This window comes from Pseudopipra pipra, chromosome 1 (genome assembly GCF_036250125.1).
Source record: "Pseudopipra pipra isolate bDixPip1 chromosome 1, bDixPip1.hap1, whole genome shotgun sequence".
In the NCBI taxonomy this organism is placed as follows: domain Eukaryota; kingdom Metazoa; phylum Chordata; class Aves; order Passeriformes; family Pipridae; genus Pseudopipra; species Pseudopipra pipra.
This window is the reverse complement of record NC_087549.1, coordinates 23,651,675-23,674,105: the sequence shown is the minus strand read 5'-3', so window position 1 is coordinate 23,674,105 and position 22,431 is coordinate 23,651,675. Positions and strand designations below refer to the sequence as shown.

At 41.2% G+C, this 22,431-nt stretch overlaps 1 protein-coding gene across 6 annotated transcripts in view; it reads left to right on the top strand.

The window, feature by feature from the left end:
- LOC135411196 (neural-cadherin-like) overlaps window positions 1–21,786 on the top strand; it is a 53,969-nt gene extending 32,183 nt beyond the window's left edge. For 3 of the 6 annotated variants that reach the window (XM_064648487.1, XM_064648473.1, XM_064648504.1), the window contains 17 exons: window positions 252–535; window positions 1,462–3,079; window positions 4,437–4,530; window positions 6,060–6,244; window positions 6,827–7,059; window positions 8,083–8,360; window positions 9,990–10,204; window positions 11,161–11,288; window positions 12,123–12,250; window positions 12,409–12,532; window positions 12,615–12,795; window positions 15,564–15,730; window positions 16,387–16,651; window positions 17,512–17,692; window positions 19,164–19,417; window positions 20,332–20,486; window positions 20,923–21,786. In XM_064648487.1, the coding sequence (XP_064504557.1) occupies window positions 252–535; window positions 1,462–3,079; window positions 4,437–4,530; window positions 6,060–6,244; window positions 6,827–7,059; window positions 8,083–8,360; window positions 9,990–10,204; window positions 11,161–11,288; window positions 12,123–12,250; window positions 12,409–12,532; window positions 12,615–12,795; window positions 15,564–15,730; window positions 16,387–16,651; window positions 17,512–17,692; window positions 19,164–19,417; window positions 20,332–20,486; window positions 20,923–21,324 (4,892 nt within the window). In that variant the 3' untranslated portion in view covers window positions 21,325–21,786. Of the gene's footprint in view, window positions 1–251; window positions 536–1,461; window positions 3,080–4,436; window positions 4,531–6,059; window positions 6,245–6,826; window positions 7,060–8,082; window positions 8,361–9,989; window positions 10,205–11,160; window positions 11,293–12,122; window positions 12,251–12,408; window positions 12,533–12,614; window positions 12,796–15,563; window positions 15,731–16,386; window positions 16,652–17,511; window positions 17,693–19,163; window positions 19,418–20,049; window positions 20,108–20,331; window positions 20,487–20,922 lie in introns of those variants that run through there. The other 3 variants (XM_064648482.1, XM_064648496.1, XM_064648513.1) reach the window with 3 other exon arrangements.
- Window positions 21,787–22,431: the final 645 nt, after the last annotated feature.

Below are 22,431 nucleotides of genomic sequence, written 5' to 3'. Positions count from 1 at the left end.
CATTATCAATCAACAGACGCTTGTCCCTGTCTGCAAATATATATAAATGCAGATGTAACCCACAATCTACCACACACAAACCCTTCAAATTACATACACATATCATTTTGTTTGTGGCTGTGTCTGTTTTATCCCACACACACTATAACAGTCCAGGCAAATAAGGTTGCTCTTGGATATGTGTCCACTGTGCATAGCTGGATTAAGCATTCATAGGGTGAACAGGCAGCAATTGTTTCTTTCTGTTGTAGGTGCAAATGCCAAACTAAGGTATCAGATCACATCAGGAAATCTGAAAGGAGTTTTTGATGTGGAACCTGAGATTGGAACTGTCTTCATTGCTCAACCTCTGGATTATGAACAAGAACAACATTATGAGCTCAGGCTTGTAGCTTCTGATGGAAAATGGGAAAACCACACTCTTATCATCATCAATGTTGTCAATAAGAATGACGAAGCACCAGTCTTCACTCAGAATGAGTACCAGGGTGGTGTCTTGGAGGAGCTCACAGATCTGCCTGTACTTGTTCTAAAGGTAAAGCAGTTTGCACAAAGCAGGGCAAAACCTGACTTTGTGTTCAGCTCAATCCCATCCATTCATACAAACCCAAAAAAATAGTTTCTTTAGGGTAGGTGAAGCCTACCTGATATTAGGACTTAGCTAGCAACTTTCTGTAAAGAACAGAATAAAGAATTTGCGTGGTGGACTTGCTGTCTTGATCAAGATGAATAACAGTTGGATTTGATGATTTTAAGGATCTGTTCCAACCTAATTCTAAAATTCTGTGATTCTAAATGCTGAAAAATATGATGGCTTTCCTTTACAAAGCAGAGTTGGCGTATTTTGAGTGACTGTATAAGCATAGCATGATTGGCACGTGTACCTCCTGCATGTAATGCATACTACCAAATAAACATTACCAGGGATTGGGTTTTGACTCCAAATCAATCATTTTCATTGTTTTGCTGTTAGAGCAATTCCTGGCTCGCCCAACTAGCAGTGTCACAAACAATCTCTGGATGGAAATCAGGAGCTGGAAGTTCTCTCTGGCCTGTGCTGCTCATAAGCTTGGATGTACAGCCTGTTTTCACAGCCTTCTGTTTGCTCAGAGAGAAACAGCCCCTGCTTGTCTTTGTATTAGAGATCCAAAGAGTTTCACAAGAAACATTTGCTCATCAGATCTGCTGTTATTTCCACTTGATTCTTCCTACAGTTATTTCCTCTTTCCAAAATATACTGGGAAATAGAATATATTAATCTGTCTAAATGTCATCTTTTTGTTTCTCTAGGTGTGCATGATGTTTATTGAAAGAGTACTTGAATGATGCAAACCAATAGATGCTTGCTGTTAAAATGCATGGTATTTGTTTAGCCAGCACAATACCAGCTGCCATCAATAAGAGAACAGCGATTTCCTCTTTTCTTTTACATAAACACTACCCTGCTGTGGCTTGTTCCAGGTTTCCGCAACAGACCCCGACCAAGCAGCAGATCAAAATGCCATTAACTATTCCCTGCATGGGCAGGGGGCCGGTAGTGAATTCAGCATCAATGAGAACACAGGTGAGATCAGCGCAAATAAAAGGTTAGACCGTGAGAAAAGATCAACGTGGCGCTTTCTTGTTCTTGCAACAGATGAAAGTGGAGAAGGACTGACTGGCTTTGCAGATGTGATCATAGAAGTGAGGGATGTGAACGACAACGCACCCCTTTTCCTCTGTGTGTTGGATGGCTGTTTCACGGGCCACGTCCCTGAGGATGCACCGGCTGACAGTCCTGTCATGGAAATGACAGCAGTGGACCTTGATGACCCAAAGGCTGGTATGAATGCTGTGCTAACATACAGTATCATTCAGAACGTCAAAAATGAAATTAATCTGGACTTGTTCTCAATTGACTCAGTCAGTGGCACGATCTGTACTGTGCTTGGGTCCCTGGACCGGGAGAAGGAAGACAAGTACCTCATAGTGGTTGAGGCCAGAGATGGAGGAGGGCTCACTGGGACAGGCACTGCCACTATATTGGTGACTGATGTAAATGATCATGCTCCAGTCTTCCTGCAAAGGATTTACACAGCCTTTGTATCTGAGAACGCGAGCATTAACACTGAAGTGGCAGTGGTGTCTACTGTGGACAGAGACGAAGGAGAAAATGCCATGGTGACATTCAGCATCCTTGATGGGGACAATGACCACAAGTTTTCCATTGAGACAGATGAAGTCAACAACTGTGGGTTTATCCGGCTGCGAAAACAGGTTGACTTTGAGAAGCCTCATGAGAGGGTATTCAATTTGACTGTGAAAGCAGAGGACATGAATTTCTTCAGCATTGCTTACTGCGTGATCTATGTGGAGGATTCAAATGATCATGCTCCTGTCTTCTACCCCCAGTTCTATGAAGTGGCTGCACTGGGGGAAGATGTGCCAGTTGGCACCAAAGTTGTTCAGGTTTCTGCTGTTGACTTGGATTCTGGCCTGAATGGAAGGTTTTCTTTCCACCTGCTACACAGGTCTGACCCAGGTGGCCAATTCTCTTTGGCTAATGATGGGTGGCTGATGGTTGCAGGGCTTCTGGATCATGAGACGGTGACACAGTACCAACTCATTGTCATTGCCACTGATATGGGGCAGCCCCCTCTGACTGGCAGTGCCACTGTTTCAGTGACTCTGCAGGATGTAAATGACAATGGGCCAGAGTTTGAGGCTCATTATAACCCAGTGGTCTGGGAAAACACAGCTTCTCCACAGGTTGTCCAAATGAACGAGACCTCCACGCTGCTGTATGCAAAGGACCGAGACACTGCTGCGAACGGAGCACCTTTCTCCTTTCGCCTTCTCGGCGATTTTGATAGTCTGAGTAACTTCAACTTGCAGGACTTCCACAATGGAAGTGCACTACTCACTGCACTGCATACCTTTGACAGGGAAGTGCACAAGGCGTTTTACCTGCCCATCCTGATCACAGACAGCGGGATCCCACCAATGAGCTCCACCAACACGCTGACTGTGAATATTGGGGACCAAAATGACCACCCACACTCTGCTGGCCACATGGAATGTCTCATTTACAGCTATGACGGTAAATTACTGCCTGACGTTTGCTTCAAAGTGTGACAGTAAGGTCAAAAGAGGCAGCTGTGAGTTTCGCAACAGGATTCTGTCCTGTTCCACATAAGCTAAGATCTTAGTAGAGATGCTACTGAAGTTTGCTTAAAGCCCAACAAAGAACAGTAGGTGTGCAGAATAGGACTATGGGCCACTTGATTTGTGGAAGAAACCAAGCCAGCCTTGAAGGAAGAGCGTAACTGACTGCTATTCTTTACATGTTTCTATCAGACTTGAGTAATGATCTCTGGGTTTCAGGTGCAGTTTTCCAGCAGCATTAACTTTTCAGGGGAAAAAAATGACCAAAGTTCATAATATTGCTGAAAAGAGATGAGTGTGAATGCTGAGAACCTTCTTTCTCCTCCTTAAGACTTTTTCCTCCTGCAGACTGAACTGAGTTTTAGTGAATACACTTAAGCTGAACGCACACGTAAACTGCTTGAGACATTCATCTTAAGTCTTCGGCTGACAAATGCTGTTATGGTGGAATTTTCTGTGAATGCTGGCTGCAGGCAGTGTGAAAGAAGCATCTTTCCCTTCTTGCTTTGGCAATTAGTTAGCAGTTTTCTTGTGATCCAGTGTGCCCACATAATAAGCCCAAGAGCAAAATAAATCACACAGGTAAAAAGATTTTGGGGTGCTTGCATCCATGTTGGTTCAGGTCATTCCTTCCTCTTCTAGTCTGCTGTGTATCCTGTGGTTTGATAGCACATTAAATAGATTATCTATCGTGGACACACTAGAAGCTTCTGAGTAGATGCTGTTGACCTTTCCTTAGACATAGATTTTGTAAATTCAGAATATAACAATTTGTGAGCTTTGCTGAGAGGATGCAAAACCAGCAGAATACATGCTGCTTTCCATCTCACCCCAAAGTCTCACCATCTTCTCAAAATAAGCCTGATTGCTGTATTTTGGACATCCTCTCTGTCTTGCTGTAATTTCCTCCAAATTGCCATTTTTTTTTTCCCTTTATAACACAGTCTGCATTTTGGTTGTTTATCCTGCTGAACACCAATCTCTGTCACTTTGTAAGTTGGTTGGATACTGCAGATAAAACAATGAAAATTTTTAGAGGTGGATTTTCTTTTTTCTTTCCTATTGCTTTTCATTGCAGTCACTTGTAGAATTAAATCTATGAAGCTGTACAGCAAACATTCAATAAGCAGGGCACCATGTGGCATTTGCAAACTGGTACACATCTTTGGGGACTATCGCAGATATTTTTGTAGAGGTGTTAGACTTCAGTCTAAAGTAAAACTTAAATAACCAACCTGTTTGTGTACATGTGAGAAGTCTGACTGTGACACTTACATGCTGTGTCATCTTAGGTATTCTCCCCACGACTGTACTGGGCCAGGTCCGTGCCCCTGACGCTGATGACTGGGATCACAAAATCTACCAATTTGAAGGGAAAACATCAAGGTATTTGGAGAGAAAAATGGGAGTTGTTTAGAAAGCTTGCCCCACCCCCAACCCCTCACCCTCATATCGTAACAAGTATTTACCCTGCCTTTTTTTAAAAAATCAGAATTGCAAAACATTTTCTTGGTTAGACAACTCTGTGTGTAGATCTCCAAAAGCCCTTCTGAATGTGAGGCTGCAATAAATAATGCTGCATGCCAAACCAGGCTGCTTCCTGTTGCCTGATGGGCCAGAACACTGTTCTAAATTCCTGTTCAGTAATACCCATAATCTGTATCAGTGAGCCACTATAGAAAAAATACCTATTGACTTCCAGATTCCTTCATCCAAGCTCAGGGAGAATTGTTGTTTCCATGCCACCACTGGTTTTAGGAGTGTCTGGATTGCGACTAGGACTGAGAGGTACATGTGCCATTCAGAGGTTTCAACAGAGGTGTCACTCTCAATGAATGTATCTGCACTAGGCTTTTGCACTGTTTCCAAAGTTATGGCTATTGCGGCCTTAGTCTTCCTACACAGTTAATATAGCATAGCAGCAGAAAGAAATCTTCATGATATACTAGTGAAGAGTTACTAGGAGCCAACAGGAAGCAATGCAAAAAAGTTCTTATCTGCTGTGTCCCTTCATGAGGGAACACATCTGCTTTCTCTAATCATACAATCATACAATCATAGACTCATAGAATCAGCTGAGTTGGAAAAGACCTCCGAGATTATCAAGTCCAACCCTTGATCCAACACCACTGTGGTTACTAGATCATGGCACTAAGTGCCACATTCAGTCTCATCTTAAAAACCTCCAGGGACAGGGAATCCACCACCTCCCTAGGCAGTCCATTCCAATGTCTGATTACTCTCTCTGTAAAAAATTTCTCCCTAATACCCAACCTAAACCTCTCCTGGCACAGCTTAAGACCATGCCCTCTTGTCCCATTGATGGTTGCCTGGGAGAAGAGACTGACCCCTACCTGGCTACGACCTCCTTTCAGGTAGTTGTAGAGAGTGATGAGGTCTCCCCTGAGCCTCCTCTTCTCTAGGCTAAACAACCCCAGCTCCCTCAGCCTCTCCTTATAGGACTTGGGCTCCAGTCCCTTCACCAGCCTTGTTGTTCTTCTCTGGACCTGCTCCAGCACCTCAATATCCTTCCTGAACTGAGGGGCCCAGAACTGGACACAGTACTCCAGGTGTGGCCTCACCAGAGCTGAGTACAGGGGAAGAATCACTTCCCTGGACCTGTTGGCCACACTGTTCCTGATACAGGCCAGGATGCCATTGGCCTTCTTGGCCACCTGAGCACACTGCTGGCTCATGTTCAGCTTCCTGTCAATCCAAACTCCCAGGTCTCTCTCTGCCTGGCTGCTCTCCAGCCATTCTGTGCCCAGCCTGTAGCCCTGCATGGGGTTGTTATGACCAAAGTGCGGGGTCCAGCACTTGGCCTTGCTGAATCAGAAAAAACCATCAGTGATGATAATTAGTACCTAGCTTTTGAACTTCTCATAGCTTGTTCCTTGGCTTAACTCTTATTACAGGTACTTTATCCTTAATGATAACTCAGGTTTGCTGACTGTTAAAGAAGGAACCCCACCAGGAACATACAACATAAGAGTTAGAGTCATTGATGGAGTCTGGCCAGATGTTATCTCAACTGTAAAGGTTATAGTGAAGGAAATCAAAGATGATGCCCTCCATAATGCTGGTTCCATACGAATAAACGGTAAGCAATGTGATCAAGTACAGTAAGATCGTAGTACTGAAATCTACCTTTTTAATTTTACTGCTGTGATACTTAGAATTCTAATGCTCCTAGACATGGAATGAGAGTTAATAGTTTTCTAGGTAAGGGTTTGAAAATGCATGTTTATTTGCATGGTTTCTGATGCTGCATGAGTAGGAAAATCTATGGAGAAAAAAGACAGCAAGAAAAAGCTTGTCTGATTTCTACACCAACCTTTTAACAAAACAGCAATTCATATTTCAGAAGAAAAACTATTTGAACAAGTATCTGCCTGAAATACAACAAATTGTTTCAACCTTTTTGGAAAAGTAAAATCTTCTTAAACATGTTTCTGATTTTAAAAAAAAATAATTTAAAAAAAGAAAGTAATATAAATCAAAAAAGTTTCAGAACATACACCCTTAGCAGAAGCCAGCATGGAAAATTTCAGAGCCTAACAATGAAAGTACTCCTGAATTTGCAGTTGAGTCCATTTTTTGTGACATTCTGTGGTGCTCCTCTCTTCCATTTCTACAACACTTGTGAGATACATGTATTTCAGGTTTTCAACTTCTATTACAGGTATCACACCAGAGGAGTTCATATCTCAATCCCCTGAAAAACAGAGTAAATACTACCAGATGAGGAAGCTGCTTTCAGAAATTATATCAGTCCAATTGGAAAACGTTCACATTTTCAGTGTATTAAATAGTCCAAGTCCAACCCAAGGGATTGATGTTTGGTTTGCTGTTTATGGTCCACCTTATTACAAAGCAGAAAAACTCAATGGCAATGTGGCAGCCTCCAGAGCATGGGTAGGTATCCATCCTATATATAAAACCACAGCATCTTCTCGTTGTGTCTGTTCAGCTAATGTACATTGCCTAGTGAATATGCACATTTAGAATGACCGAGGGAGTAATGTATGAGAAAAATAGATCATTTTAACCAGTAAAGTCAATCAATCTTCTAGCATCATACTAAAAGTTTCAAATATGAATGTTTTCAAAGCCAGCCTATAAAGACATATAAAGTCACCCAAACACAGTGAGCTTTTAGGATTGTGAACATGTTTTTCCTATTAAAAAGACTGTAAAATTCCATATAAAGGATGTTTTTGGGTGTTGCCTTTCTACACAGTGCCTTAATGTTTCAGTTTTTAGTCCTCTACATAGAAATGTTTTGTAGTTGAGACTCACAAACCAGTCAGAAGTTTCAACTTTCTAAGCCAAGAGGGCAAAGCAATAAAAGAGGCATTCTCCAGTGGAAAACCAGGTTGGAAATGTGTGTTGACAGTTTAGTAAAGTTCCTGCCCCTCTTGCAAAAAAAAAAAAAAGCAAGCATGATAAGAGTTAAATGACTCACTCTGTTGGAATTGTATCTGTTGGTACACAGAGGCTGAAATTAGAAATAATTTTAGAATCAATGCTTCTGAACCAACTCACTCTTGCCAGACAAGGTATCTCTTCATTGTCCAATGCCTTTCCACTCTCCCAGTATTTTTAAGGTGGAAGTTCAAATAAAAAATACAGCTCAGATGCTATGTAAATAATCCATCAGAATAATCAGTGACTGAAATTTATCCACTTGGTCTCTAATGAATATGACAGTATTTTTGCCCCCTAAGTGTATACTCATGCTATAATTGACTTACACCTTGGCTTTGACCTTAACAGATGCCAGACTGAGCTGCCTTTGGCTGGATAGGGTGAGATTGGAAGGAAGTGGCACAGCAACCAGTTTTGAAAATAAATAAGACTTCTGCTTTTCATTGCTGTCATTAGTGAGTTTTCTCTCTGTGGAAAAGTGAGATGAATGCAACTAATTGTTCTCCACAGCTGGAAAGCATCTTGGATATAAATATCACCCAGATTGGCATTGATGAATGTGTGACTGCAAACTGTACTCACAGCAGCGGATGCAGCAGTAAGCATGAACAGAAACATGTACCAACTGTAACTACAACTGAAAGTGTTTCACTGGTGTCTGTGACAGTCCTGAGTCATGCTGTGTGTGGCTGTGCAGCTCGGGAGAGTCCTCATCTTTCCTGCTCCTCATACCAGACAAACCCTTGTCTCAATGGTGGCACATGCACGGACACTGATTTGGGCTACAGGTTGGTAAAGCTTTGTCTGGTGTGCAAACAGAATGCATCTAGTTCAGTCTGTAAGGAGGATGAGTGGAAGCTTTCAGAAGCATCATTGTGTGTCTTCTCACTGTAGCAGATATGAGTTTTGTTATACTTCATGCACAGGTCTTGCAAAAGAATCTCTACTTTCAGATATGTACTTAGGTTCATCCTAGTCTCCAGGAAAACCTTGGGAAGTTTCCAGGCTGCACCCGTTCATTAATGCCACCCTGCAAAATGCTCTCATTTTGTCCAGCCTACTTTAATGCTCTTCAACATTTTAATCACATCTCTTACGCCACTTAATAACCTCTTCTCCACATTTCTTGCCTCATTATTTTCTTCCAAAAGTTAGATCTCATAGATAATATAGAATAAAGATGAAAAAAATGATGAGCGTAGTACCCTTCCAGAAGTCAGCCTTAAGCATGTTTGCTTAAAAATGATCATCCCAACCCAGAAAGCAGAAATGTTGACCAGCCTCTTCAGAGCACCCTTGACAGGACTCAGACCGAAGCTGCAGAAGCCCTTGTCATTCTAAAGTTCTGAGTCTGACATTGCTGCTCCAATGTAATCAACTATGGAAATTTTGCTACCCAGAAACCTATGGTAGGCTCTGCCACCCATCACTTGCTCAATTCCGAAGTTTTTTTGCTTCTTCTCTGTTTTCAGTAGTTTTGTGAGTGATCTTCTCCTGCATCCTACCCCTGTCATTCTGCTCTCAGTAGGTACTAGCAACGTGTGGGAAGCAGAAACTAAGAAATAGGAGACCAGCTGATCTCCTTCCCTGTCCTCCTGCCCATTTCTGTTGTTCCTTTGCTTTCTCACTCACAGGTTTTGTTATTGCCATGCTATGCTGTGGCTACTCTTTTCTACAGAATCCACAGAGTATCAAAGAAAGAACCCCAAGCATCTATTTTTGATAGTGTAAAGGAAATAAACTAGCAAGTAGCTTTCAATAAGAGTGAAGATGTCAGACCTCTTCTCACTTTTTCTGGGTGATATTAGCTTCCACACCCTTCCTGGAGAGACTCTGATTGGACACAAGCAGAAAATTTTTCACAATAAGAATAATCAGCCATTGGAATAATCTCTCCAGGGAAGTGGTTGTTTTCCCAACATTGCACACTTTTGAGATTTGGCTGTCAGAGTGCTGAGTCATCTTGTCTAGACCATTCTTTTGCCAAGAAAGGTTGGACCAGATGATACTTGAGGCCCTTTCAACCTGGTATTCCATGATTTCTTTGCTTTCCCTTTGCATCATTAAGTCTTCAAACAAGCTGATAACTAAGCCTAGTGAAAAGCAGGTTTCTTCTTCTTTTTTATGCTGAAGAGGTAAGATGTTTTCATAGGCTTTGTATATTACAAGAACTCCATCATTTATTCACAGAATATTCTTGCATAGACATATTATCATTTTGAACAAAATCTAAGTTCTATATGTATGAACAGGTCAATAGGGAACATTTTTTGATGGAAGTTTTGCTTCTGCTAATCTTTGCTGTGTCCTAGGCAACATGGACTCTTGTATTTTAAATGGAGAGTCCTGCTGTCAGAAGAGCTCTTTGCAGCTTTTCTTGGATGGTGGATATTTGCTTTTAATTTTTTATTTAACAGATGCAAATGTGCTGCAAATTTTCATGGACCAGACTGCCAGCAGACAAAACACAGCTTCAGAGGCCATGGTTATGCCTGGTTCCCTCCTCTTCAGCCTTGCTTTGAGAGCCGCATCTCCTTAGAGTTTATCACTGATGTCGCCGAAGGCCTTCTGTTGTACCATGGACCAGTGGCACGAGGGCAGCCTGAAGAACAGGAATACTTCCTTGCTTTAGGTTAGCACCTAACAGAGTATTTATTTGTGTTTGTATGAAGCTGAGGTTCTACTTAGTTCATGGAGGTTATTTTTCAAAAGAGGTTCAGAAAGTAATTTTTGGTGAATATGAGTCAGCAGTGCCCTGGCAGCCAAGAGGGCCAACTCTGTCCTGGGGGGCATCAAGTAAAGCATCGCCAGCTAGTCGAGGGAGGGCATTGTCCCACTCTGCTCTGCACTGGTGCAGCCTCACCTTGAATATTGTGTGCAGTTTTGGGCACCACAATACAAGAAAGATATTAAGCTACTAGAGAGCATCCAAAGGAGGGCAACAAGGATGGTGAAGGGCCTCGAGAGAAAGCTGTATGAGAATTGGCTGAGATCACTTGGTATGTTCAGCCTGGAGAAGAGGAGACTGGGGGAGACCTCACTGCAGTTACAACTTCCTTGTGAGGGGGAGACGAGGGGCAGGCACTGATCTCTTCTCTGTGATGACCAGTGACAGAACCCAAGGGAATGGCCTGAAGTTGTGTCAGGGGAGGTTTAGGTTGGATATTAGAAAGAGGTTCTTCACCCAGAGGGTGTTTGGGCACTGGAAAAGGCTCCCCTGGGGAAGTGGTCACAGCACCAAGCCTGACAGAATTCAAGAAGTGTTTGGACAATACTCTCGGGCCTATGGTGTGACTCTCGGGGATGGTCCTGTGCAGGGCCAGGGTTTGGACTTGATGATCCTTGTGGGTCCCTTCCAACTCAGCACATTCTGTGATTCTCTGATTCTGTAATGAGAATGCACAATAGGTCACCAGTACACCCACCTTGTATACCTGTGGCACTTTGCTAAAAGCTGTATTTTTTTAAAGCCGTCTAAAGAACTTTCCCAACTAAAATCTAACAGCAACAGTTGTTTCAACTCACACTCAAGTGAGTGTGAGTGGGAACATGGTCAGTGCATATTCAATAACAGTCTTTCCTTTGCAGAGCTCTCTGGTGGTGTCCCGTCGCTGACCCTGAGCCACAGCTCTGGTGAGCTTTTCCTGCAGCTCTCACAAAAAGTTAATGTTGCAGATCGCCGCTGGCACAATATTAAAATTATAAATGATGGAAAGGCAAGTGTAAATATGGGCGGTCCTGTGGAAGCACTAATTCATATACCCAGTTATCCCTTCCAAATCCTTCCTCCCTTCTGTAGAGCTCTTTTATCAATCAGTCTTCCATCACTTCTGAAACAGCAGGGATAGAAGTTTGTCAGTTCAGATGTCCCCTTAGTCTTGAAGCAGTGAAGCACAGCAAGGGCTGGAGAAGTCTGATCCATTTATGAAACTGGCCAGGCTATTTCTTTGGTTTAATTATCCTACCTGCCGCTTAGACGACAAAGTTGTGATAATCCAGGGGCTAAATGCTTCCTGGACCGATTGAGTGAGATATCCTTAATTTCTCTGAGTGAAAAGCCCTGCCTCACCACGGGACTTTAGATGTTTAGCACAAAGGAGATAGATATGCTTTAGCATACAGGGAATATCTTGCTGATATAACACTGCTGACGGCATCTGCTAGGCTCCCTGTTCCTCTCCCATGAGACAAGCTGAAGGACATGACAGCATCTGGGATAGGAGCCTGGCAGACTTTCTACTCTGCTAGATTGTCTCTCTGTGTTCTGATTTGGCAGAAAACTCCAAGAAAATGTTATATTCCCTCTACTGTGTCAATAACTTGGCATGATTATGTAGAGTCAAATCTTTTCTTTTGTATAACTCCTTAGCCATATGCAATGTGCAATAACCTTCCAGATTAGTATGTGGAGTGTCTTATTATTTTAATAAAGTTTCCTGCACTGTAATTGCTAGTTACATTTCTCCCATCTGCTAAGTGAAAAAAAAATGTGTCATTAAAATGTATGCATGTCTCTGGATACAATTGTTTTAAATAATGCCTTTTTCTAGGAAGTGAAGATGATTCTTGACCACTGCGTAAATGTCTCAGCTAGAGATAATGACATTGTCATTAAGAAGAACTCCCAAATGGATCTGTCTGCCTGTGAAGCCTCTGGAGAGATTGTGGGATCTCAAAGGTAAAAATCCAAACCCAAAACAGCCAATAACAAAAACTGGCAACATAACTACTCAAAAGAGCTAAGGAAAAAGGCAGGGGTGGGGTGGTGAAATCAGCCAAGCTGCTGTATTTTGCATGCCACTAATTCTTTCTTTCTCTCCCCTTCATCATGGGTAGGCTATTCAGTGGCCATCAGCCCCTGCAACTGGGTGGAGTTAAGAAGACTTTGCCTTACCACGATTCACAAAGGCACTTCAGAGGATTTGTTGGCTGCATACGGAATGTCATTGTTGATAGTAAGGTAGGGCCACAAAAATCACTCTTGGGTTTACTGCTGTTAAATGTAGGCACCCAATGTGATGGTTCTCTTTGACCTTTTCCAGGTCTATGATTTAGAGCACCCTGCAGAGTCCCTGAACAGCGTTCCCGGCTGTGTCCTTACAGATGAAGTGTGTCAGAGTGGTGGGATGGCCTCCTGTGGCACTCATGGCAAGTGTGTTGGTGGTTGGGATTTCTTTCACTGTGACTGTTCCTCAGGATATGCTGGACCAGCATGTGAAAAAGGTACTGCAGGTTCTAGGGAGAAATTCATGGTGAGGATCTGTGGGAACAGCATCAAACATACTGCTCTAATGTTCAAAGTCAAGCTACCATGACTTTGAACTGAGCAGTATAATAAGACCTTGCTGTACTCTTGGAATTATTTAGATCTGAAAAGATGTAAAGATCCTTTAAACTCTTTTTGAATAAAGATACCATAACAGATGAGGGCCATGTTGAGAGCTGCTTTACTTTGCAGGGAAGGGAAGTGGTCAAACAGGTTATTTTGTCCTTTTCATTGCGGTATCTTATTTCTCAGTGGTGAAAGGTGAAACATTCTGCGTTGTGACTTCTTCCTCTGATCATGCTGATCACAAAATGAACTTTAATGAACCTGTTAAACCTGAGGACATAATTTTCTTGTTATCTTCAGGTCCAATTTTCCATCTATAAAATGGCGATAATTACATTTGCAAGTTGAGCAACGCCTCTAGACCACAGCAGTGAAGGCATGTGGGGGCATAATATCGGGCTGTCTGCAGCAAATACGTTATTCTGTACAAAATCAGCATGAAATATGTATCAGAGAACAAAGGCATGCTGTGGTGGATAATGAAAACCCCAGAGATACTGTAAGAATGTGCAAAATTTTAGCACAGTTCAAAAATTTAGGAAATAAATAATTTAACTCCTACTAGCCCACAGCCATTTCAGGGAACAGTGGACATACACTTGAAGCTGGCTCTGTCCCCCTTATCTTAAACCTTTCATCAGTCCAGGTGAAATCAGAAGTGAGTCAAAGGTGTTTACTGAGACTTTACCTGCCCTGCATCTGCCTTCTCCCTCTAGGTACAAGGTACAAACTATGAGGTTGATCATAACAGTCTGTAATGAGCACTAGTGTCCCATAACTTTGGGGGCTTTTGATGGAAGAGAATTGGCCCCCTCAGTCCTGTAGTTTGAGTGAGCTGAGCTACTGGTGAGGATGAGCAGCAGTGAGGAGCTGGAAAGGAGCCCTTGCAAGTTAGCATTCAATCAAGGTATCAGGATTAATAGATAGTATTGGTGAGGAGTTACACATATCCTTTCAGCTCAATGAATTTACCTTTCCTTCTGGTATATGGAACAATAACATCCTATGCAGGCAGCCAGACCCTCTCTTCTTTCTCCATCTAGCACAGAAGGCTTAAAAGGTGTGACAGCAAATTGCTCAGCAGAAGTTCTGTCTGTCCAGTGGGGTGAAGACCGGAATTATAATTGGCACGGTCTAGGCCTGGAGCATTCACTGTTTAAAGTGTTTATAATGACCACAGAACTGCTAATGTAGCTCAGCTGTTTGTATTATGCTTTGTAGACAGATAATATTGGTTTATAAATATCTGGCTATATTTAAATCTTACTCTATTTTGCATTACCTTGGGATGCTGGTTCACAAGCCCAACTGCTGTGTTGGCTTCTACCCCTTACTACTGTGGGACAAACCAAGTACTTACTTGAAATCCATAAGTCATATCCTGGTGTATCAGGAAAGCTTTGATTGGTTCCAGCTTCTTCTATATTGGGCTGCAAAATGCTTGTGTGCAACTGGTGCTTTATGAATGGCTGAGCCATGCTCACAGCAAGGAGCAGACAGCTGGGGACAAGAGTCACTGGATCATCTCAAGAAAACCCTTGTCTGCTCATCAGCTGTAGCCTGTAGCTGCAGAGATAGTGAACAAGAGAGAACAGTGGGTTAGAAAGAATAATGGGAGGGAAATAAGCTAGAGGAGAAAAGAAAACCTGCTTCAAGAAAGGAAAGAGAGAAGAGAAACAGTGTGAGAAAAAGAGAGTTCAGCAATTAAGTCTCTCAATCATTTGATATTTCATATCCTGGGAACTAGACTAAATGCCACAGGATGAGCTTGGCACTCTTTAGATTTGTACCTGTATGACACTGACCTCAGATGAGCTTTGGTGACCCAGTGCTCCTCCTTTCTAGTAACTAAGTTGAACTATCCATCTATTTGGTGAAAAGAAACTTCTAGTTTTTTAATAAGCTGTGGCCAAAACAAGTAGATCTAGGATTGCTGTCAGGTAATGAGATTAAAATAGGTGCCTACTCTGTAAAAGCATCAGGGCTTGGTTAGTTTAGTGGTGTTTGATTTCTACAGAAGTGTGCAGTGCAACTTCATCAGACTCTCTACTGGATCCTGGACTCCCCAGAGAGATAAGGAAATAATTAGGTTCAGTGAATTTTCCTTTGTTAAAATAATAAACACTGACTTAATCTCTCTTTGTAATTAAAAAAACCCTGAGGTCTTCTTTTGTTCCATCTGTAAGGAGAAGTAAAGTGTGTATTTTCTAACACCGAGGGTTTTAACCACAGGACTAAACTACTGAAAGAAGCATTTGATTATCTTTTTTCATTTGGTTGGGTTTTGTTTGGTGTTTTTCTTCAGATCAATACCAGCTACTTTACTGGAAGATATGTTGCAGATTTAAAAAAACCGAAAACACTTTATTGGGCCCAGTGTAGGAGTAACTGGGTAAAATGTACAGCTTGTAACAGATAGAATGTTAGAGACAGTATCTAATGTCCCTTTCCTGCCTAAATTCTGAATCCTTGATTTGTTGTTTTTCCCTTAATTCTTTTTGCAATGGGGGGTGCTTTTCACAATGCTAGATTATGTAGCCAAAATTTCTTAAGAACTGAAACTCTGACATTCAGAAGTGGTTAATTCTGAAGGAGTAGAGATCTGAGGGAGCAATTTTTTCTGAGATTTTTGCTTTGGTTTTGTGTGTGCTGTGCTTAGTTCTTCCAGAGTGGGCTTTTGGAAGGGACAGCTGGATCCATTACGAGCCAAGAAGCATTCTCAGCAGTCGTAGCACTAGGATCCAGCTGATGGTGCGCACTCGTATCTCCCACAGCACCCTTCTGAGCTTGGCCTCTGCAGATGGGAATGGATACATCCGACTGGAGGTGAGCAGTCCAAAGGCTGTTCTTTGAGTGCTCTTAATTTGTCATGGACTACCCTAGTAAGAGAAAAAGATGCAGTTTCTGATTAAGGGCATCTGTTCTGTAATGTAATAAAGAGCAAGAATTTTCCATATGAGGGTAACTTCTCTTGTTCATGTTTCCCTTCTCAGTATTACTCTTTCATGGCATAAATTCTAGTTGTTTCACTGGCTGCAAAATATACATGTGAGTGCATGTGATAAATGTGAATGAGGAAGACTGTTTTGCCCTGCTTGCCATTTACCTTGCACTGTCTATAAAACTCGTCTCTACAGTTTTGTTGCTGCTGAAAAAAGCTGTCTGGATTATGTTAACTAGAGAGAGGTTAATTACTCTAATTGTAACAGGAGGGTCAGCTGGAAGACTTAGAGGTAGATATCAGTAAGGAGAAGATTGATAAAAGGATTCATGTGAGTTAGAAGAGTGGCCTGTAAAGAAAAGAGCTGATAATTCCTGGATCTGCAGTTTTCTTGTGGTAATATTTGTCTGGGAATAAAGCAGTTAAAAACAATAGTGCCATTTTCATTTTAAAAACTCAGGTCCATTTCCTGAGGCAGGACTGTGTAATAACATTTCAAACTATATTTCTGTTGTTAAAGGTCTTTATCATCTTCCTCTAGGTGGTTGAGGGTTTCTTTAGCATTAACTTCAGTTTGGGGGACAAAAATCACTCTCTGAGACTGAAGACATTACACATAAACAATGGCCAGTGGGTTCTTCTGACCATGGAGCGCTACAACAATGAATTTACCCTGCGTGTTAACAGTGGTGGAGGTGATCATGAAATCACCTCTGTCTTGGGTACAAATAGATGGTTTGAAACGGATTGGGCAAGCATTGTGCTAGGAAACCGCCTTCCCAGTCATTCAGAGAACGATTTCCAAGGTAAGTGATATTACAGATTCCTAAAAGGAGGAAATTAAAGCCTGAAAGAGGCATCTTTGAGTGTACTGGAGAGTCTAAAACCCAGGAAACAACTCCCATATAGATTATTATGCCCCTTCTTTTCTAGGAAATTCAAAGCCAATGTTTAACTCTGTTTGCCATTGAACCTGGTTCTAGTGAAGATTTGAAATTGCCTGTAAATATTCAAAAATAGCACTTCAAATTTTTATGTCATGGAGTCACAGAATCATTTGGGTTGGAAGAGACCTTAAAGATCATCTAGTTCCAAAGCCTCTGCCACTGCAGGGACACCTTCCACTAGACCAGGGTTTCTCATGTCAAAGGCCCCAAGTAGCATACACATGCTATGATCTTCACTCCTTTTTTTGCCTGGGAAGGGTTTAAGGCACAGACACAACACCTCCTGGCATGAGAGAAAGAGTTGCAAGACATTTGTAGTGCTCTCTCCATTTCCTGAAGCCTTGAGATTACGACTCAACAGCTTTTTCCATTTTGTTGCTTCTTATTCAGCCCCACTTTTAGGATTAGATCTTAAATCTAGATTAATTTAGTGGAGCTGTTCTGGTTCATAGCACAGTTCTACTGAATTGTTGCGTTGGTACAAAGCAGCTGTCCTGGAGAAGTATTGTTGATCTCTAGACTGACCAGAGCACAAAAACACGTTCTGTAGCTCTCCTTCTAAAATAAAACAGATAAGGAGTATAAGGATCTTTTAAAAAGATATATTGAGTTTTCTACAATGCTCTAAGGTCTCCTGCGCATGTGCTGGGGGCGGGGCTTGGGGTGGAAAAGTAGCTAAGTTAATGTACTCCTCTGCACACTGCTCTGCTTTGATGCAGGTTGTATGCGTGATGTCCAGCTGAATGGTCAGCCACTCCTCGTGGAAGGCAGAAGCACAGAGTTTGGCTTAATTCTGAGGCGGCAAGGAGTCACCATGGGATGCCATTCCAGTGCCTGCAGCAGCCAGCCCTGTTACAGCCCCTTCCTTTGTGTAGACCTGTGGAGAAAATATGAATGCCGGTACATAATGCTTTTGTTTTCATCTGGGAATGGCTGGGAAGCTCTTTCTTTGTACCTCAGACCAAGCAACTTGCTTCTAACAGTAGAACTACCTGTGGCTGCTGGCCAGAGAGGGTCATCCCAAGGACAAATCCTTCTCTCTGTCTCATCTCCCATCATGGGAGATGATGGGCCTTGCTTTTTTCTGCAAGTCTGATATGGAGCCTATTTATTCCATCATTTTTTCCATCGTGAGAGAATCACAGGGCAGCAAGAAAGTGAAATGTCCTTTGATAAAAGGTGGATTGCAAAGCTTTGGTCTCTCCTCTGTATGAAAATATGAATATATTCTTATAGTGTATATATATAAAGTGTGTGTGTATACACACATATATATACTCATATATGAATATAAAAGATGCATATACATTTTATACATAGATGTATAAATATATGTATATAACATGTACACGTATTTCTATACATATAAGTATTTATAGTAAATACAATACATATTTACATATACTTTCTGTAAAGAAGTTGAAATTAATCATAATTTGTATGAAACAATTGGACTTTCAAAATTAGACTGTCACAAAATTGGATTCAAAAATTGATTGTCCAGGGCCAGAGCCAAAGCCCAACAACTGTTATCTTACACAGTTAGTTTCTTGGAGAATATCCACTATTTAAAGAAAATTTTCAAAATATTTATTCAAATATGCAACTCAAAATACAGGCATTTCTATTAAAAAACCCCAAGCATAAATACATGCAGGACTGGTAGAAGAAGCCACTCGAATTCTTGGAATTCAGCCAAAATTTAGCACTTCTGATGCCTAGTGATTCTCGAGTAGAAGAGGCTATGAGATGGTTTGAAGTGTGCCTTAGGACACTCCTTTCTTCAGTCTGCTTGTGAAAGAACAATATGAAGTTTCTTCTACTTTTTCAGTAGTATTTCTTCTTTGGATTGCAGAAAGCAGGTCTGTGACCTCAAAGTATTCCTCCAGGGCCTCTCCAATTACACATCAGAAATCAGTCCTAAAAGACAAGATGGGCCATTCTAAGGAGGTCAATGACATTTCTCCCAAAGGTCCAAATGAACATTACAAAGCTTACAGCAAGTTCTTGATAGCCCTTTTTCCATTGATCTCGGCTATCCATTTCCTTTTAGAGACTTTGATTAGAACATGGCTGTAGGAAAAGGGATAGTCTATTCAGAAACTGATGGATCTCATTTTTACGGAAGGAGTGAAGCTCTTCTGCATGTCTTCTGGATAGGGAAAACAGAATATGTGTTCATGTTTTTGTAAGCCTACTAGCTCACTAAGTTGGACTTCACATGTATTTCATACTCCCAGTGTGGATTTGTGGTTTGCTTGAAAATAGTTAAAATTTGTTTTAAAGAAACAGTAACAAACTGTGCACAAAACAACATACAGCTCCAGATGCTTTGCTTGCTTAAAAGATATCACCTGCTTTGATTGTTCAGGTGCCCAGCTGGGAAAGTAGAAGTGACTGACACCCTTACAGGGCTCAGACACTGTAGCTCATCCACTTGTGGACGCTGGACCTGTAGGAATGGGGGAACCTGTGTGGCTCAATCCCAAGACAAGCCTATCTGCCAGTGCCCTGAAGGTTACAAGGGAAGATGGTGTGAAATTAGCCAGGTGAAGGCTGCAAGACCTGTTGGACTCAGCTCTGGCTCTATTCTGGCAATCAGCATGTGCCTCCTTGTCTTCCTAGGTAGGAAATCATGCACCTTTTGTCCTTCTTTCTAATCTTGTACCTTGTTCCATTAAATTAAGTCTGCTTTACCCTTGGATGTTGTGATGAGTGTTTCATCTTTCCTGGACATCAGCAGTTGGGAGTTCATTTCAGGATGCTAAGAGACAGCCAACAGCACATAGTCACAGTTTACTTGCTTTGAAGCCAGTTCAAGCAAGTTTAGAACTTTTCTTTTTCAGAATCACTTATTTTGAATCCTTCTTAAGTAAGAGCTTTCCATTTTTGTGTGCAACTCTGTGTGCAGCCACATCCTTTTGAAACTCCCACATGACCTGAGCCCTTACTTTTTTAATAGGCAGGACCTACAGTTAGTACCCACTCCTCACGTATTAGGAAGGAAGAGATCTTTCTCTAAAAAGTTCATGATATTAACAGAGAAACCTCATTAGGTGTGTGGGGCAGAGGGAGATGTTCACACTGTGTCCAGTTTCAGGTGCACTTTGGCTGATAAGTTAATAACACCACAAAAATGTGTTCATGTTGATAAACTGCATACCCATCTCAGAACAGTAAAGACTCCATGATTATATTACACTTGTAACCTTCATTAAAACAGTGGTTTACTTACTTTGGGTATCTTATTTACTCAGGATTGGTGAAAGGCCAGAGATTGGCCAAAATGCCCTCTATTTAAATGGATTCCTTTAGGTAAGTAAAATACCCTTTTAATGAAGTTTATGATGTAATATACATAGATTATTCTTTACATTCATGAATTTATTTATATATTAAGAATTACTCATTTCTTACCTGCAAATTTGGTAGTCAAATTAAGAGTTGTTGTAATATCTCAGGAATCATATAACTACTTTTATCATGCATCATACTTTTTCATATGTCATGTAACAAATATGTGTTTTTATTTCTTCCAGCACTCTTGGTTTCCTACACAGTGTGGAGTCAGTGGGGAAGTTCAGGGTTTCGGAAAGGTGGAATTTACCACATTCCTGAAGAGCGTGAAAGCTGGGAGGATGTTAGAGAAAATGTCTTAAATTATAATGAAGAAGGAGGTGGAGAACATGACCAGGTATGACACAGCTTCAATGCGGTCTTTGCAAATCCAACCTCTCCTCACTTTTCTTTTTAGCTAACTAAATGTCATTATCAAATTGGCTTTTTTTTCTTTCTTTTTTTTTTTTTTTTTTTTTTTAACCTGAAGTACTCTTAAGTGGAAGGCTTCTATAACCCAATCTGTACCTTTCACGATGCTGGTCATGTGTGGCCGCCTTTGACGGAGCTGCTCTGGACACAGCATTGTTGCTTTAGCTGAACACTGTAATTACACAAGGGGATTTGATATGTTCTGGACATAGCCCTCTGAACTAGGCCCTCTCTTTTCTTCGGCTTGTAGAAAATTCACAGAATCCAGTATTGTGTTGTCCTGTGTTTCAAAACATTTTTTTTTTGAACCTGTTTCCTTTTAAGTTGTTTCTCTCTGATATTTGCATTCTTTTTGTTTCCAGAATGCTTATGATATAGATAAACTGAAGAAACCTCTCCGTAAAATTCCCCACTTCTCCTTGCGGACAACTGCTCCACACTCCAGGACACGAACTGGCCCAAAAAGAGACTCATTCCCAAAACATGCACATCAAAAACAATCAACATCAGCTGCTACCAGCATCCTGGACTTAAAGGAATATGTTTCTCAAATCATACGGGATGCAGACAACGATCTAAAGAGTCTTCCAGCTGACACTATTCATTTTTACTGCTTAGAAGGGCAATGCTCTCTAGCAGGGAGCCTTAGTTCCTTAGATTCCATCAGTAGTGATGAAGATCTAAATTATGATTGCCTCCAAGAGTGGGGGTCGAAGTTCGACGTGCTTAAAGAACTCTATAAGGTCTCAAATGAAAATTTGTAACCAGAGTTAAAGGAACTTGACACATTGTCATGATGTATGGACACTGCTTTTAAAAATGTCCTTTTTTATATATAAGTTACATCAAGTAACTTACGTGATACAAGTTTTTAGTTACAGTAGTATGATATACTCACTTTTCCCAGGAGTGATAATCTGAGCGATCTTTTTATATGCACTGTACAGTTATTTAATGATAGAAGTGCAAAGACTTTTAAAGCATGAATTTTCTTGAAAACTTTGGAATGTAGGATTTCTATAGAATAGCATTGTAATATCCTTTTTTATTTGAGTAGACCAGATGACTCACTGGAATTATCATGAATGCAAGAACTTGAATTATTTTCTCCCTAGCATTAATATGAATTCTATTGTGTGGGTAACAATGGGCAGGGCATTCTTGTTTTTTAAACTGAATTCATTTTAGACTGTGAAATAATTATTAAAAATGTTAAATATAAAATATTTTGAATTTCTGGTTTCTTGTCAGCTCCTGTTGTATTCTCCTAAGCTACACTCTCCCTTGACATCACACACGCCACCTAACTCACTATTACAGGCTGCCCAGCTGTGTAAGATTTTTTCTGTCTGACCCTTTTTCTAATTACCCGTCATGAGGGGAAGAGAATAGAAAGATCCCAGCTGTAAATAGCATTTTGCTTCTGTGACAATTTTACACCCATTGAAAGAAGTTGTAAGATCTGGGAAAATTTTCTGTTCCATGAACTTTTATGTCCAACTCTGCTTTTCACATGGAACCCTTCTTCAAAGTCTGAGCTGGAAAACAGAGAAGGTAGAACGGCATCCAGGCAAAAATTGGAACTGAACTCTTTCAGTCAGGATAGTCATTGTAAAAATTGGGATCCTCAAAACAGAAAGCATGGGAAACCTACCCCCTATTCCATTGCCTCTTCCTACTCCCGCTCCCCCCAAAAGGACTGGTTTTAGCATGGAAAGGGACTCAGAAGCTTCTGAAATCTGGTATTGACTGGAACACTCCCCTCTGTGACCATGGGTCCTCTCCCAGAGGATTATTTTGTAATTCATATTCTGAAACTGAACATTTTCTATATGGATGTATTAAACAATAACTCAGAAAAGCTGAAACAG